The sequence below is a fragment of the Scatophagus argus genome, chromosome 4, assembly GCF_020382885.2.
Source record: "Scatophagus argus isolate fScaArg1 chromosome 4, fScaArg1.pri, whole genome shotgun sequence".
In the NCBI taxonomy this organism is placed as follows: Eukaryota; Metazoa; Chordata; class Actinopteri; family Scatophagidae; genus Scatophagus; species Scatophagus argus.
In genome coordinates, this window is record NC_058496.1 from 2766186 (window position 1) to 2783928 (window position 17743).

General features: G+C 46.3%; 2 protein-coding genes and 1 long non-coding RNA gene across 5 annotated transcripts; 2 read left to right on the top strand and 1 right to left on the bottom strand.

The window, feature by feature from the left end:
- Positions 1 to 1234: 1234 nt before the first annotated feature.
- Positions 1235 to 15861, top strand: LOC124058022. Of its 2 annotated transcripts, XR_006843198.1 has the most exons (4): positions 1235 to 4768; positions 4906 to 5042; positions 9085 to 9134; positions 15772 to 15861. It is a non-coding gene; the product is annotated as an uncharacterized LOC124058022 (long non-coding RNA). The 2 variants fall into 2 exon arrangements; XR_006843197.1 differs by lacking the exon at positions 15772 to 15861 and having other exon boundaries at positions 9085 to 9481.
- aplnra (apelin receptor a) lies at positions 6729 to 8826 on the top strand. The gene has a single exon (XM_046386843.1). It carries the CDS (start codon positions 6909 to 6911, stop codon positions 7989 to 7991), a length of 1083 nt encoding a protein of 360 aa, XP_046242799.1. The 5' UTR covers positions 6729 to 6908; the 3' UTR covers positions 7992 to 8826.
- Positions 15632 to 17622, bottom strand: LOC124058021. Of its 2 annotated transcripts, none has more exons than XM_046386844.1 (2): positions 17073 to 17622; positions 15632 to 16943 (listed from the first exon to the last, which is right to left on the bottom strand). In XM_046386844.1, the coding sequence occupies exon 2, from the start codon at positions 16775 to 16777 to the stop codon at positions 15911 to 15913; it is 867 nt and encodes a 288-aa protein (XP_046242800.1). In that variant the 5' UTR covers positions 16778 to 16943; positions 17073 to 17622; the 3' UTR covers positions 15632 to 15910. The 2 variants fall into 2 exon arrangements, with proteins under 2 accessions (XP_046242800.1, XP_046242801.1); XM_046386845.1 differs by having other exon boundaries at positions 15632 to 17418; positions 17520 to 17613.
- Between the last annotated feature and the right edge of the window lie 121 nt (positions 17623 to 17743).

Sequence of the window (17743 nt, forward strand, 5' to 3'; positions counted from 1 at the left end):
TCGGTTTTTAAAGGAGCCGTAGCTTCTGGCAGCAGGCGGCCTCAGAATCGAATCAGACCCTGCAAAGACACAAAGCCAAGCCGTGGGAACGCACAAAGGTTCAGTTCCTAAAATTTGTCATATGATGGTTTAATTATACTTCCTCACTTTCAGTTCAACTTTGGTGACACTTTCTAAGACGACCACAACCACAATGCATTATGGGACATTGATAGTGTCTTATAATGCATTCAAATAACATTATAGATGTGACTTACGATGAATTTTAAGCTCAAGTGGAATATTAGGAGATAAACAGTTGAGATAAACAGCTGGTGGTGCAGAAGAAGAAGACACATTGAGCTGATGGAATTTAAAGACAGATTTGGAGATTTTGTCAAATTTTTATTTAGATTTTTTTTTCTTATGTTTTGCATTTAAAGCAAAGTTTGTGTATTTAAAGTCAGGTAATTAACATTAGCTGCTGTACTGGTCATATCTGAACAAGTGGGCTTGTCCTGACAAAACCTCAGAGATCAGGTCACATTCGATGGCTTATGAACTGAACTTTTCATTTAAAGAACTTGACTTTGTTTTTGCGTCTTGTGGTCTCACCTCAAAAAACACTTTATGCTAAAATCTGGCTCCACTTGACCCACCTGACACCACATGACGCGGGTAAAGGAAGTGAGCGATGCACTGTCAGGCTGAATACACACACACACACACACACTGTATGGTTTGTTTGCTCTGAGCAGGCGGAGGCCGGCCTCGCCTCAGAGGTGACTGATTTACAGTTTGTTGCTGTCCGTCAAACAGCTGACAGATGGGGAAAACAGCGTGGCCTCCGCCACACTGTCGCCACTGTTGGATGCTTTGCAGTTTCACTGGTGGCGAGAATGCTGAGGAGCGCTCCTTAAGTTTGACGGGAAGGTTAACAGCTACCGTAAAAGTGTAACAGTAGAGCATACGCTTTATTGTGTTGTACCTGTGATGACCACTGAAGCTGCTAAATGTGCTTTAGCACAGCTGACTGCTCAGACTGCGCGGTGAATAAACGCAGCCGCTCAAATGTGAAAGGGCTTTTTACAACTCTGAGGAGGACACTGTGATACACGGCCCTGAAATAAGAACGGAAATGTAACACAGTCATTTTGGCTCTATGTTGTCTCAGACATAAATAGCCTGGATATTCCTGACATGCCCACAGTATAGGGCACAAGTTACTTCTTATTTAGCAGTTTTTAGGTTTTCTCTGGCCCCTGCTGCACAGATCTTTAGCTCATTTAAAGGCTAATTTGGGGGGGTATAATGTTAGCAGTTAAAGCCTGCTGATTGTCTCCGATTTGAGTTTTGCTCACTATGCAAAACGCCCTCCTGGTCTTTCTCAGTGGCCGTCAGCTCTGTGACAGCTCTATCATTCCCGTCCTGAAGGAAAATGAGAGTATAGCAAACAGAAGTTCTGCTCAGACGACTGTTAGACTGTGGGTGAAAAGTCTGCGAAGCAGCTGGTTTTCATATGGGCTGCTGTGTGGGATTTGACTTCTCTTAACGGAGACAGGCTTTGGGTTTCTGTGTGTCTCGTTTAAAGCAAAACAGGCAAGAATCAAGCTGGCACCTTTGAGCTCCAGATATTTCCTGTCACTTCAGAGTGAGTCTGACGATGAAGAATAGGTATCATATATATTTAAAAAAAGAGTGTCTTGAAAGCAGCCCAGATAACTGAATTTGATATTAAGGCTCACGATGCACATTTAAGAAGTAAGAGAAGAAGCAGTGAAACCGTCATCTCAGAGTGAGTCAAACATGGAAGGGGAGACTAATTTCCCTCCTAATTGAGCCACAGGGTTTTTGTTTTGTCAGGAGATTTTAGTCCAAATGGAGTCAGATTCCCGCAGATCTCCTGGGACGGAGGGAGGGCCGGGCTGTAGTCTGCCAGAGCCTGGAGATCCCAGCAGTCCCCCCCCCCCCCCGGCTCCTTAATCCCTGTCATTAACTCCACTACACAGAGAGAACTAGCTGGCCTGCCAGCCACTACCCTCTCATCAGCCCCGTCCTTTGTCCCGTGATTTCTTCCCTTACATCCTCCCTTTCATTAGGCTCATCTCCCGCTTCTTCTTCATTCTCTCCCGTGTTATCGTTTCCCACTTTTTCCACAAGGTTTCCTTCCTGTCTCTTCTCTCTGAGTGCAGGTGAAACATAATTCTCAAGTGTTTCACCTGCACTAACTCACATGAAGAATGACAAGATGAGGGACTTTATCATGCCACATCTGACCTATTTTTACAGCTCAGTAAAAACAAGAAGTCTGGGAATGCAAGACAAAAAATAAAATATTTATATTGTCATCCAATCATGACATCCCTTAAATAAATAACTTGCCTCATGCAGCTATAAAACAAATGTGTGACAGAAGCGCCTCAGCAGGAGAGGACAAACTGTCCTATTATAGCACATCCTGTGGTGCTTGCTGTTTTGTCCATTCACACACACACACACACAGTGCAGTGGGTAGAGAGGGGACGGCCACGGGGGTGGTCCGGGGTCCCGAGAAGGGCCAGGGGAAACACCTTGTGACCCCCCTCCTTGTTCCTGACCAGGCCACTGGAGGTGTGGAGACAACAAGGATGGACGAGCAGAGGACAAACTGGGTCAGACTGTTGTGTTGGCTCACATTAGCTGATCAGATCTGTACGGCTTTACAGTGGAAATAAGAAGTTAGAAATCATTAGTGAATGAAGAAAATTTAAAATGTCACAACAGAAATCCTGTCCTCAGTGTGTCATGTTTTTTTTTATTTCTTGGCAGGCGTGCGTTAAGGAAGACAAACAGATGATAAATAAACAGCCGGGATTTTGCTTCTCTGCAGTTTGGCTCAGGCCGGACCGTGTTTGGCTTTTGATACGGCTGTCAAACACGACCGTCTCCCAGTCACAGACCGCCAGGCTTCTGCCGCTGATAAACCCTGCACTCCGTTCCAAACATCCAAGGAAAACTTGGCTTTGATGGACACACATGTTCAGTTCGCCGACACACAGTCAACGCGCAAACACTGTCGGACTCACAATGGACGAAGCAAACCCATTGTTCCTGGTCAGACGCCTACATTACCCACAATGCACCCCGACAGCCGACTGCTCAGTCGGACGTTTGGGTGTAGTAGCTTCTAATGTAGGCTGAAGAGGCCTGGTAGAATCGCTTCTTTTAAACTCCACACCTTTTCTCAAACCTCAAACACAACGGAGGCAGACTCATGTGACATCACTCGAGGCAGTTCTGAGATTTCACGCAGGAGCCACAAAAAGCTTCATATGACCTTCGTCACACATACAACAAAGTCAACATAAAACTTAACGTGCACCTCCCATTTCAACCCCAATCCGGGACACATCATGGCGTTTGTAAAACCACCCTACCAACAGGTGCGTTGCTCATTAAGAGAAAAGCGCTGAGAGCGACAGAAATGAAACAATGGAGGAGTCTTATCAGCGCGAACATTTCTTATGATTGGCTGGAGATCTTTATTCAGTTCAGTGCTGGGGTCAAGAGGCGGATGTGGGGAAAAGATCGCTGACCCCGAGCACAAGGGTTTAACTGGGCAGATGCAGTGTAGCACAATGAGTTATTTACAAGACTTCATATTTCACACAGTGAGAAATCATTTCATTCTCATGCTTATTTCTGTTTTTTTGTTGTTTAATCTGTGAAAGTGCAGACGTGCAGAAGCGAATCGTCCCACCGCAGCAGCAGATACACAACAGCCAGGAATCCTCACATGACCTGCAGTTTCGACCAGACGCTCTGCCAGCGAGCGAAGTCCTCAGCCGGAGCAGCGCCCTCACACATCTGAGGGACTGGCGCTGGCTCCGTGGCACCGGGGTGCGACGTCGTCTCATGCTGCAGAGTCGGCACTTAGCAGGCCGATGTGAAGGGCTGTGGCTCACAGCTAGCGAGAAGACCCGATGGGAGTCCGGTGTGACTTAATGTGATATTTATTCCACTTAAAGTGACTTCAGCAGGGACAGTGTGCGCTTAGGGACCAACTTTGTCTCTCAGGTGATATCACATGTGGCCCCCGGGGGCCTCAGCGTGATTTGTGGGGTCTGCACTGTCGACCACAAATCAAGGAAAGAGGCTGAGTGGGGGTCTGTGTGCTGCCATCAATTTTTACACTTCAAACAAAGCTGAGGTCACAGATTACACCTTCAATCACTTATCTCCACCTCGGACCAGAGTGGAGCTGACATGCGTCCATTACAAATGTCCATCAGTGACTCCAGTGAACTCCGTCAAGATGAATATCGCCCACCTCAGGCTCTTTGAGAAGACATGTCTGCTGTTGGGATGATAGCAGCGGCTTCTCATGGAGGAAGTCAAAATGAAGTGAGGAGCAGTCAGCTGTGGCTGCAGGGACACGTGTGGTCCAACCCTCAGACTCAGTGCAGCTGCAAGGAAAAAGCCACACAAAATAAGGGAATGAAAAACAGCCTTGAATATATTTGACTCCTATTTTATTTGCAGTGTAAGTAAACTCTGACCTCCAGCTGATAATCAGCACCCCCATAAAACTGACTCAGGATCAGCGGCAGGACTTTATCTCGGCACCTATGAAGACTGCGATTACCAAGTGAGGAGCTCCTCTGAAGATACTGAGGACGAAGGTCTAATCTGACCATCTGTTTCTTATCTGCTCGCCTTTATTTTTTAAATTTGCTAATTTATTTGTCTAAGGGATAGCAGGGCTGCAAGCAGCAGGCAGCCAATCCTCTCCCTGGGGAATGAAGTAGAGGTGAGACCCACCTGGTGTGTGTGTGTGTGTGTGTGTGTGTGTGTGTGTGTGTGTGTGTGTGTGTGTGGTTTTCTAAGGCTGAGGTTCAAACATAAGCACAATAAGCAAAGTGTGTGTCTTTATTTGATCCAAACCAGCTCCAGGGCTTTGGATCTGTAGCTGTTAGAGCCTCCTCGGTGTGTCACAGTCCAGCCAGCCACTGCAGACCCACCAGCTGAGATCCAGAGTCCACAGACCTTCACAGTGCAATAATCCACCGCGAGCGTCCATGTTGGTGAGTCCCTGTCGTCACCACTAGGAGGCCTGATTTGGACAGAAGATCCAAACGTAGTAATTAATGTAAGTCATTCATCTGCGTGAGCTGACTGGTCAAACGGTCGTTTAAACTGTTAAACATCAATTTTGGTTGCGTTTTAAACCATCCTGTAAAAAAGCCTTTTCTAAACATAACGTTTACAGACGCAAAGTGTTTTGTTTTTAAATTAAATATTAGTACTAATGATAAGTAATAATTTACTTAATGGACCTTTAAAAAGTACTCATCGTGCAGAATGGCATATTCAGGAATAATGTGTGTTAAATTATTGGATTATAATCACTGATGCATTCGTTTGTTCAGAACTTTGATGCTGAAGCTGGTGAACGTTGTTACTGCTTCATATCGTTCATGTAGTTTACGACTTCAATGACCCTGAGGGTCATTCAAATTTTTACTTTAATCCATAATACGATATAATCTAAAATATTATTAAACTGAATCTGCCAAGTAACTCAGCTTGCCAACGTAGTGGAGTAAAAAAGTACAACGTTTGCCTAAATGTTTAAATACTCGAGTACGAGTCGTTCAAAATGATCCTGAAGTGCGGGATTTGTGTCGATGTGCTCAGTAACTTTAACCCACTGTGAGTAAGAACAACCAAACGTCCAAACAAGAAGAATAATCCATAAATCAGCTTCGAGCCCCGCACGGAGCGCAGAGTCCGCAGCCGCGCGGCGCGTCGGTGCGGGGCTTCCTTCTGTTTTTGTTGCGGCCCGGAGTGCTGGCTCGTCCCTTTCTCATGCAAATCAATCCCTCGGACTTGAGAATTGAATTCGCACATCCCTGAAGCTGCCCACTGACATTTAATCTAATCTTCAAACAGTTAGAGATCTGATCTAATTACGCGGCCGCAAACGGCTTCGGTTCGTTTTCAGGACGAAGTTTTGTTTTTTAAAAAAGTGCAGAACAAAGAAAAGAAAAGAAAAGAAAAGAAAAGAAAAGAAAACACGCATGCGACAGTTTGCACTTTCAGCAGCCGTTTGATTGTGACTGTGATGTAAATCGAGAGGAGCTGAAATGTCCAGACCTGTTCTGCTAACCTGACTCTTATAAAAACAAAAATAATAATAAGTTTATATGTCGATAAGAAGATTTGAGAGGAGACAGTGAGACAGGATGGTGACACAAACAGGTTGGTTTCTGTCTACATGTTGTTATTTATTCACGTCAGCAATGGCCTGAAAAGATTGTGATGATAACATTGTTATTATTATTTCCACTGTCAGAACGTATGGACGAAGTTCTGTTAAAATGCTGTGAATTCTTTGCTCTCGAAGTCAAAAACCAACTGAAGTTTGATGGGCAAAATAGTGACTGATTAATTGATTGATTGAGCAGACCTCAGCTCAGGATGGGGTGTAGACCGGTTCTTCATTTTTTGTTAATTTTTAAGCAAATCTCGAGTTAGACTTTCCCTACAAAGTCCCTTTGAGTTGGTTATTAATTTTTGCAAAGTGTAAAAAAACGAAGGTTTGACCTCCACAGGAGGGATGAGCTCCTCCAGAAGAGGTGAGAGAGGAGGAGGAGGGAGAGGGCTGAGAGATGTTTTACTGTGGGAGGAGGAGGAGGCGGGGGTCGTCCTGGGAGGGAACGGGAGGGTGGGGTGGGGGGTGGAGGGCCGACTTTAAAAAGGCAGACAGCGCCAGCAGTCACTCACTCTCACACACAATCCTCCCAATTCCCACCAGCAGTGAACTCAGCAGAAGCTCCTGTGACTCGCCGATTTCTGCTCTGCTTCGCCTCAGGAGACTTGGACCTGTACAGGACTTCCTTCTCTTAAAACTGAGGATTTTTTTTTCTAAAGATCTTTTGCGGTGCAGCATGGAGACCACCACTGGGGAATATATTAACTATGAGTACTATGATGACAACGAGACTGACTGTGACTTCTCAGAGTGGGAGCCCTCGTACTCCCTCATCCCGGTGCTCTACATGCTCATCTTCATCCTGGGCCTGTCAGGTAACGGCGTGGTCATCTTCACCGTCTGGAGATCCAAATCTAAACGCCGGGCTGCTGATGTCTACATAGGAAACCTGGCCCTTGCTGACCTCACCTTTGTTATAACCCTACCTCTCTGGGCTGTGTACACGGCGCTGGGCTACCACTGGCCCTTCGGTGTGGCTCTGTGCAAGATCAGCAGCTACGTTGTTCTGGTCAACATGTACGCCAGTGTTTTCTGCCTCACCTGCCTGAGCTTTGACCGCTACCTGGCCATCGTGCACTCTCTGTCCAGCAGCAGGCTGCGCTCGAGGGGCACCATGCTCGCCTCTTTGGGCGCCATCTGGTTCCTGTCGGGCCTGCTGGCTGTGCCCACGCTGCTGTTCCGCACCACCGTGAACGACCAAAACAGCAACCGGACCACATGCGCCATGGACTTCAGCCTGGTAACTAGAAACCAGAGGCACGAGTACCTCTGGATCGCCGGGCTCAGCCTGTCCTCCTCCGCCTTGGGTTTTCTCCTACCTTTCTTGGCCATGACCATTTTCTACTGCTTCATCGGCTGCACAGTCACACGTCACTTCAACAACCTGCGCAAGGAGGACCAGAAGAAGAAGCGGCTGCTGAAGATCATCACCACACTGGTGGTGGTCTTTGCCATCTGCTGGACTCCCTTCCACGTCCTAAAGAGCATGGACGCCCTCTCCTACCTGAACCTGGCCCCGAGCTCCTGCGGCTTCCTGCGCTTCCTGCTGCTGGCTCACCCGTACGCCACCTGCCTGGCCTACGTCAACAGCTGCCTCAACCCGTTCCTGTACGCCTTCTTTGACCTGCGCTTTCGTTCCCAGTGTCTGTGCCTGCTCAACCTGAAGAAGGCTATGCATGGCCAGATGAGCTCCATGTCGTCCACGCTCAGCGCCCAGACTCAGAAGTCAGAGGTTCAGTCTCTGGCCACCAAGGTGTAAAGGCTGAAAGGAAAGGTGGAGCAGGGCTGCAGGTCGGTCCCAGCTCCAACCGCAGGAACACTTGTAAAAAAAAAAAAAGAAGAGAAGAGAAAAGAAAACAGACTTTACTTGTCGAAGCTGGTAAGATGAGATGATGAACTTTATCACTGCTCACAGTCATGAAATCCATACCAAGTCCCTCCTAGTCTGCAGCCAGAGAGGTGGACGGTCTGTATGTCGTGTGGACGTGAAGCTGGAGACCAGCTGGCTGAACTCTTCAGCTACTTTGTTCCTCAAACTCTCAGAGATGAAAAGGATATTTTTAGTTCAGCCCTGCTCTGCAAAAGTTCTCATTTCTCATTTCTGCTACGTCGGAAATTGTAAATCAATTTCTGTTTACACTGGATGAAACATAAAGATGTACAGTATTTTCATACCATAGCATTTTGTTCAGATCTATTGCTGTTTTGTTTTAGAAGCACTTGTAAAAAGAAGAAGGAGATGTGTGTGTGTGTGTGCAGGGAAATCAAACGGAGCAGTGTCCTCTTTAAAGCTGTTTGTGAAGGTAGAGGGACGGAGGGGAGCTGTGGGGGGCGGCGTAAGAGGAGAAAAGGTGTTGCAGCTTAATTATATAGTTTGTGGAGAGGAGACAAGGGGCAGACAGGCAGATGGCAGTTGACAAATGTTGTTGGGGAACAGGAACGGGGCGGAGGGGCGGAGGGGTTCCACAGTGTAGCCACGGCACTAAAGGGGACAAAGGATCTCTGTAAATAAATGTTCCAAGTCGATGCATATGTTTTATTTTTGACATCACTATAACTAACTACTGTATTAAAGATATGTTCTATGAACCGGATCTCAGTGTGTGTGTGTGTGTGTGTGTGTTAGCAGCACTGAAAATGGCATTTTAAAGGGGGAGAAAGTGGAGCAAATACTCCATGTAGATATCTGCAGTCTTTCCATTAAAGCTGCAGTTTCACATCATCAGTTTCATTACACCATCCTGTTATTTCAGTGCTGAGTATCCCCAGAGGGCTGAGGCTTTGTCATGAATGCCTGGTCATTTGGTTTACACCTTCAGACTAATAGATCCCTAATCTCTATTGATTCACAGCCAGCATCCAGACTGTAACCGGATTATGCAAAGCAGCCGTCATCCTGAAGGTGTGTATTCGATAGTCAGCTGTGACTTCCATCGGCTGTGGTGCTTTAACTGTTTGATGACACAGTCCTGAGGGTCACAATCAAAGGGGCTTTTGAATTTGAAAGTATGTGTTTAAAACCAGCAAGAGGAGGAGGAGGAGGAGGTCCCATCCAGTGTGCTTTAGTTCATTTTAATTCACATAAAACTGTTTTCTACTGTCACAAAACGAGCCCGATCAGGACTGTCTATCTGCAGGAGGTAAAGCCAAGCAAACCCCACATGTTCACTGAATAATAGGGTCATTACCAACAAGTGACTCTTCTGAGGGATCCTTTGATTTGACAGTAATGAGCTCTGTTGGACATAATCACCGTTTAGAGATGGCGGCGGTGGTGGTGGTGGCGGCGGCGGCGGGGAGGGGCGAGTGGGGCTCTAATCCTGGCCACCGAACAAGTCAATATTTGTCCCTGCTGACAAGAGATAGCAGTTAGGGCGGTTGATGGGGGTGGAGGAGGAGGGTGGAGGCCGACGAGAGGGGGTGGTGGGGGCGGGCGGGTGTCTGACTGCAGATGCTCCAACACACTGAGCAGAGGACCTCTCGGTAAAAAGAGAAACTGTGAATGAGGTGAGGGAGATACACGAGTTGGTCTTAAAGCGGCAACACGTGTGACTGATCATGTGTTACTTATTGTCGATTCCCGGCGAGATGGAGCAGATTTGACGGCGGTGGAGCTTGAAATAGATCACACGACGGTTGGCCGTGATGGATGTGAGGGCCTCAGCTTGTTCATCACACACAGACAGAAACGACGTCGCTTAAACACACACTTATCCTTCATATTGTTAGGTCACATGTCATTTGGAAGGATTTATAAGTTGGGATTTTTAAGGGTTTGCACAAAGTCTGGAAACAGTTTGGGAAAAAGCTTGATTTCAAATACTCCAACACAATCTGCTGTTCGATTCACTCGTTCAAACCAGAAATCTTTTAATATGTGAAATGAAATGATCCCATTGTTGTATTTCTTTGTGGTCTCCTGCCATTGACATTAGTGACTAAAAGTTCCCCAAGTACCCAAAAATACTACCTTTACAGACAGCACTTAAAGTATCTGACATTAAATGGATTTAAGTGTCAAAAGTACAAGTAAATTACACATGCATTTACAGGCATGTATGTACTGCATACTAGGGGTTTGACACATTATTGGATCTGATATTCAGCATTTTGTCTATTATCAGAATCAATAAGGTTAATTTTAAAAAATCCCTACTTTTCCCTCGATGAAGAATTCAATCTTTAAAGTAACCGAGAACTGAAGTATTCAAATAAACGTCATGAAGTAAAAAGTACTACAACATTTCGCTCTGAGATGTAGCAGAGTGGAAGTACAGAAAAGAAGTATCAGAAAATAGAAAATACTCATATGAAGTACAAGTACCTCAAAATTCTGTCATACTGCAGTAAATGTACTTAGTCATCAAAACATCCAATCAAACGGCTGGTAGAATAAACTGAAGTGATAACACAAACTGACTGCTTTAAGTCTTGGAGAAAACACCTGCTTTAATGCTCCTGATGCGAACCCTGAACGCAGGCTTTGAAAGCATCGTTAAACCATAGAAGGACCATAACAGGAGCCCCCATCTTTAACCAGCAGATCTGAGATCAGGGTGGAGTCGATCATGCATGCCGGCCTGCTCAGACTCGTTGTTGTCACTGAGATGAGCTGGACTGACAGCCTGTCCGATGCTGTTAGCCAGCGAGTCCACTTCGGGGGGAACTCACCCAGAATACCAGCTGACCAAAGCAGCGGCTGTATGCAGGGGGGGTGGGGGGGCCGCCGGCACAAAAACAACAGTTGTGTCGGCCTCCAAATGCACATAAACGTTGTGTGTGTGTTCGTGTGTGGCCCGTGTGACCTGTTTGTGTTTGGGTGTGGGCTTCACTTCCAAAGCTTTCTCAGGAGGAGCAGCAGAGCGTGAAGTTTCTCGTTAACGTTCTCACCAACGGCAGCTATTTGTCGAAACAGAAAACATCCTCTGCTACATCCCAGGCTGCCTTGTCGGCCTCCGATTCCATTATTTTCTGGAACTTACATGGAAGCTTTAATAGTTTCTGGACAACAATAAGCTCTGTGCCGCAGAGGGAAAAGACTTTTTGTCAGAAGGATCTTTTCGTGGGATTTATTGAATGTAAGAAAAATACAGAATATCACCAGGCTGATCCTTTAAGCTCGTCGGTATCGCCGTCACTCAGCATCTCCCGTCCAAACTGCGAGTGAAACACGTTGAGGCGGCAGATGCAGGTGCTGCCGTCAGCGCGAGCCGCCACACCCAAATGGGACGTCTGAACCAAAACACAAGTGCTCGCATCTCCTCAGATCTCCCTGCTGTCCCTTCCCACCCAGGCAGGCAGTAACAAATGCACTCTGCTGTGTGTGTGTGTGTGTGTTCATATGCACATGTAAACACAGATCTGACACATTCCACAGGCTGTCAACGCTAACCCCACTTTCCCTGTAGCATACGTCCACCTGTTGCCAGCCCATAACACACACACACACACACACACACACACACAGAATCCAGCCCAAACGACGAGCAGCATCAGTAGGAGAGGAGGAGGCTTTAGGAGGGGGTGAGAGCATCTCACATTGTCTGTCCAGAATCTTTGTCAAAGGCTCAAATGGACCTTCGGGTGTCCGTCTTCCTGCCCGCCCGCCTGCTCGTCTTACCTGTGAATGTGGAGCACAAACTGGAGGCCCCAAAAGTCAGGAAACTGGACCTGATGGAGGGCGAGTGGGGGTGGGGGGTGTTGAAGTGTGGGCCGCATTTGTTCCTCTGTGTGTGTGGGTGTGTGGGTGGGTAGGTGAGCAGTGTGTGTGGTACCCGTAATGTGTGTGTGTGTGTGTGTTTCTAAGTCTCTCCTGATGAGACGATTTGTTATTTAAATCTCCTAAAAACACATTCAGCAGCTCGTACATGAACACAACATTTTCAGCCAAAGTCTGAACAGCTTTTGGTTATTTTTAAAGTTTTATGCGTTTTATTTTTCTCTGTGTTTTCCTCAGTCGGCTCGGTTGGAAAAAAAGCTGACTTCACCCACTTCGGAGTTGATTTTAGTTAGTTTTAAACTTTAATAATAAATATGGAGCATCAGTCTGACAGACTTTAAATGCCAGCTGCATGTTACAAAAGGCTTCCTGCACATGTGGGATGCCAGGTTCCTTAACAAAGTGAGCAGGTGGGATTTTGTATTTTTAAGCCGTGGATTGACAGCTTTGAGATGAAAACCTGCCCAGTGGATTAAGGCTCACACTGTACTGTTAATAACATAAAGTGTCTGAGTCTGACTTTGTCTAGACAGCAGAGCCTCTGATCCACCAAAACAAGTCGGTCCCGAGACCTCCGTCCGCCGCCTCCCACCGACGCCGTGTTTTGCTGCTTGTTTACGGCGTACAAACTGTTCTTTTTTCAGGGTTTTCTGTCTCACTGAGCCGTCTCACCCGCCTCCCCTCCCAAACTCATTTCCTGTAAACCTCAAGACAAGCTGACATGTTACACAAATGAAATGTTCTTTATCCAAAGATAGTTAGCTATAAAAACCATAGCCATAAGGAAACGTGTATTGCGTGTGTGGGTTTAAATTAGAGCTGAAATGATTAACAGATTATTTTAATTGAATCAACAAACATTTTGACAGTCACTGAACTGTCCAGTGGGAACTTTTGCTGGTGGTCTGCAGCAGGATGGTAGTGAGCCACGTGTCTTTGGGTTTTTATTGTTGACCAGACTTAAGACTTTACTGTGATAGACATTTTTCGCTGTTTTCTGACATTTCATAGAGCTAATGATTAGTAAAGAAAATAATCCGCAGATAATTAAAATTATTTTTTTAAATTATAACCCCTGTGGGATTGGAGTAAAAGTAAGAAGTTTTCACCAGAGTCCAGCTTGTGTGTTTTGGTTTCCCAGCTTGTCTTGTGATTTTCTTGCGGTTTGTGCATCTGGATGTAAATAAAAACACATAAAAGTCTAATCTTTCACTGCTTTCGCAGTAACATTTCTCCTCCCACCCCTTCCTCTTTGCTTGAATCTGTGCTGATAGTCATCCGCAGACCTTGGAAAGGGAGCCAAATCAGCACAAATCTTATCAATGAGCTTTCCCAAATAATGGGGTATTACACGTCTAATCATGCCTCACAAAAGTGGCCACTTGAGCGTCCAATACACACCAACCTGGCAGCTTCCCTGCTCGACTTGCTCCCCATGTGATGGCTGTAAATTGCTACCACGTCTGCTGGAGAATCACCGGTGAGATCAGCTTGTTTCAGACGAGCTGAACCTGGAAGCGGCCTCTCGCTGTAATCGTCCAGACCTTGAGAACGACGGCCTCGGAAAACACAGCATTTACATGAGATCAGTGTTTTCATGGTAATCTTGTTGTGGCACATTCTGAGAGGTGATTAGGAAGTCGGGGCTTTCGAATGGACCCCCTCCCTGTCATTGTTATTCGCTGTTGTTCAGGGTCATGGCCACTCCACCCGTTACAGCACCAACTCCATGTGATTGGGTGACTGACAGGATTTCAGTAAGAGCGTGTACAGTAAAGTGTAATGACTGGGGCTAAGCTTCTAACATATGTGGAAATCTTTGTGTCTGAATATCTGAAGGAAAAGCCCCGACCGGCTGCGTAGTGCATAGCAATGAGCCGCTCTGCTGGTGGATATCGTTAGGCCAGAGATGCTGCTTCCGAGGACAGCGTGGCTTGGCCAGACCTGAATGTGCTGGGCTCTCGTCCCCTCCGGATATGGTCGCTCAGGGCTCATGATCCCCTCGACACAAAGGTCCTCTTCACATCCTTCTCTATCCCGTCCATTGTGAAGGGTCGGCCTCGAGGCCACGCGGCTCCTGTGGCTGCTTCGAGGCTAAATGCACCTCCTGTCACTGGCTGGTCCCAGTGCCAGTTCAGCTGCTGGAAGCACTCAGGTGCTCGCCCAGGTCTCCACGAGTTAGACTCAGAGGCGGACGACGGGGGTTCAGGTCACCTTTCGTGCAGAAGTTACCCCCTGAGAACAGGCTCTATTTGTGGTTGGATGTTGTTGCATATTTTATCCTTTTCAACCCTCATCAGGAGCTTGAAAATGACATTTTTGCAGGAAAGAATTGGCCAGACAGGCCTGTTGTCTAAAAGTTTAGTCTGTCTGTGTTTCAATGCGTACAAGCTTTGTGCTTCTCAGGGTGTTTATACATAAAGATTCTCTCTCTAAAAAAAAGTACAACTAAACAGTAGGTGCCATTTTAAAATCCTTAATACGACACCTACTTCTTTTCCCTAATGAAAATTCCTGAAAACATGAATATGTAAATATGTCTGCGGCTGCAGCATGAAGTCCACCCTCAGTGTCTGAGCACTGGAGGCTTGTGTTGGCTGAGCAGTGAATGTGAAGACGCCGCACAAACACCAATCGACAACGTGAATCTCAAACATTCAACTGCAGGAACAGGAAAGAAAAGTTTTGACTGGAGGAGGACTTCAATCTCGTAGAATCAGCATTGAAAGTATTGAAAGAAAAATTCGCACTTGTGACTGTGTCTTTAGGAAGCCACATTGAACATGGATCAAAATGATCTTCATCACTTCATCAGTCACACATCTTCTGTCCTGGGAGCCAATCAGTCCTTTGCTGTTTGGCCACTGGGGAGCAGCAGACTGAGATCTGAGTAAAGGCAGGAGGTGGCCTCACCTGCCATGTCAGTAAGCCTTCCACTCATTATGTCAGGGCCTTTCTAAATGAGAACAAAACATGAACATATCGCTCCACTGCAGCGTCATCACTCTGCAAAGGGAGTCACACGGACCTTCCACTCCATCAGCATGAAAGAGCTGCTGCCATCTAGTGGTCAGAATGCATGATCACCACACATGTTCTTCCTCAGGGATGAAGCGTCGGCTGTCACGCTGTGTGATAAAGTTTTCAGTTGGTATCATTTTTGGATGTAATGAGTTATTGATAAGGTTTTCTTGCATACTTTTTTACTCATCAGGTATACGACAGCTAAAGTTGGAGTTGCTATCACTGGTGGAAGAAATATTCTGATGCTTTACTTAAGTAAAAGTACTAATACTACACTGTGAAAATGCTCCACTACAAGTAAAGGTGCTGCATTCAAAAGCATACTTCAAAATGTGTAATCAGTAAAATTTACTAAAAGTTCCCTGTTGGTTTTTTACAGTTATATCAGTTATTACAGTGATGTGTTTGAATTAATATTTAGCATTTTACTGCTGCAGATGTTTTCAGCTCATTTGAACTACCTTATATCCTGTTGACTGGTTTAATCTGGTTTAATCACTGCGTCCTATTCTGCTCTGTCTTCTGTTTGCATTCATTTTGATTTTACTGTCTTTTCAGCTGCAGTCTGTAAAATATAATGTTTTTAATGTAAAAAGTACGTGTACCATTACAGCAAAGTACAAGCATGTCACAGCACTTGAGAAAATGTACTTTACTTTAGCATAAGTTACTTCATGCAAAAATGCTCTGGATGCATTGAAGTGAATGGGAAACCACTTTTCAAACTCTCACAAGGTGCTTTATTTATTTTTACGATTTTAAATGCAGCTTTCAAACTTTCTTTCTCTTTCTACAGAAAGCTGGTGATATGGCTGAAAGTGAGGCAACAGCAGGTACAGCAACAAGCAATATGAGGTCCTTTTTACAAACGTGACCTCAGTGCAGGTTTGTTTTCAGGCCAGCTGCACGCGTTTCCTTTTGTCTCCTCAGCTGACTCAGTTCCCTGCTTTGGCTTTTGCCCGGACAGGTTTTCTGAGCTGGTGCAGTGGGGGGTAAGCAGGTGGGGCCAGCGGCTTGTGGCTCTGGTGCAGCTTGTTGCCTGGTGGTGGGAGCACCTGGTTTCTCCGCAGAAGTCGGGAGCTTTCACCCTTTGAGGAGCTCAGAGTCTCTGATTTGGCTCGTGGGCCGACGATGATGGGGGCGCACGTCTTAGGGATGATGGTGGTCATGGTCCGTGTCAGGACTCTTCCTCTTCTGGACGCCAGTGGAGGAGGAGCTGCTGTTGCTGGTTTCTGTTTCTTGTCTGCATCTTTGCCTTCTTGTTGCTCTTTGGGATGCTGAGGTTGCCGGCTCTGCATCTTACACTCCAAATCTCTCAGAGTCTGGTCAGTGTAGGCCTGCATTTCCACACGCACCTGAGAAATCTGCACTTCAAACTCATCCCTCAAAGCCTTCTTACAATCCTCGAGCTTTCTTTCGAAAGCTGCACACAGCTCCTCCTGCTTCAGATCCATCTCACCTTTGCTCTCATCTGTCAGCGTCTCTGCTTGTTCCTTCTCCTCAGGTTCGTCGCTCACCTGTGCAGTCTTTACCTCCAAGTCTTTGACTCTTTGCATCAGCTCCAGTAAGCTGCTCTTTGGGGCCATCACACCCATTTGTGATCTGATCTGGGTACGCACCTGTTGGAAAACAGCCTGCATTTTTGCTTGCGTCTCCTTTTCTGAAGCGATGCCGTCCTCCAAACCTTCCGGGACCGGACTGACGGAGGAGCTCTGCCCTCCTGCTGCAGCGGCTTCGTCCTCCTGCTGCTCCCGTCCTTCACCGTTCACCAGTATTTGTGGATTGGCTTCAGATTCACTCATTTTTATTTCTCGTCTTTGCTGCTGTTCTGCTCCCCCTGAACTGAGCTACTACGATTAAGTGAGGAGGGCTGGCTTGGCTTGGCTGGGAAAGACCTAACTGACTGAGGTGCTTGTCCTTAGAGAGGCTGACTCCCAGGGGACTGAGGGTGTCATGCAGCTCGATGTACTGTATGAGATAACAACACTGTAGTGAGACAATAGCAGTTAGTTTGGACAAGATGAGATCGATAAAACCTGATGAAAAGTGCATCTGCTGTCCAGCTGCACCTCAGCTACAGCAAACAACACGTCTCACGTTGCAGCTTGTCTCACTCGCTTGATTCTCTTCACAGCCTCTTCTTTCCTTCATCGTTTCATTTATACATGATGAGGTAAAGTTGTTGGTTTTTACTAAAGCACTGCATGTTTTTTTATTGTTTCTGTTTGTTGGCATGTATATGTGTATGACAGCGCTCACGCTGTGTCAACAAAGACTCTAAATGATCTTCTCCTGGATTTGTGTTTCTCTGAATGCGTGCGTGCAGCTGCAGCCCATGACAACAGCGAAGTTCCTGGCAGCAGCAGAAAAACAAAGATCTTCAGGGACGGCGGCAGCCGGAGCGCTGAGGGGCGGGTTTCAGGTTCTCATTAGTGAGCTGTCCCTGGAACGTGGAGCCAACACGTCTGTGACGGCTCCACATACGCTTCATTTTCATGTCTTAATTCAGCACAGGATTGTGAAAGATTAAATAGTGAATCTTACACTATGAGGGGTTACACTGGATTTCACAAAAAAACAAGAACTATTTAGGTGCTGGCTTATTTTTTTGAAGGATCCAAGTCGCTCTTGAACATCTGCTCACAAATACTGTTCATACAAGACACAGACTTTCATCTCCCAGCACACCTGATTCAAATGATCAGCGTGACAATGAGCCATTCGTTTGAATCAGACATGTTGGAGCAGTGAAACCTCTAAAACATGCA

Bases quoted from the DNA above. Each gene is read 5' to 3' on its own strand.
- aplnra (XM_046386843.1), top strand. From the start codon at position 6,909: ATGGAGACCACCACTGGGGAATATATTAACTATGAGTACTATGATGAC.
- LOC124058021 (XM_046386844.1), bottom strand. From the start codon at position 16,777: ATGAGTGAATCTGAAGCCAATCCACAAATACTGGTGAACGGTGAAGGA.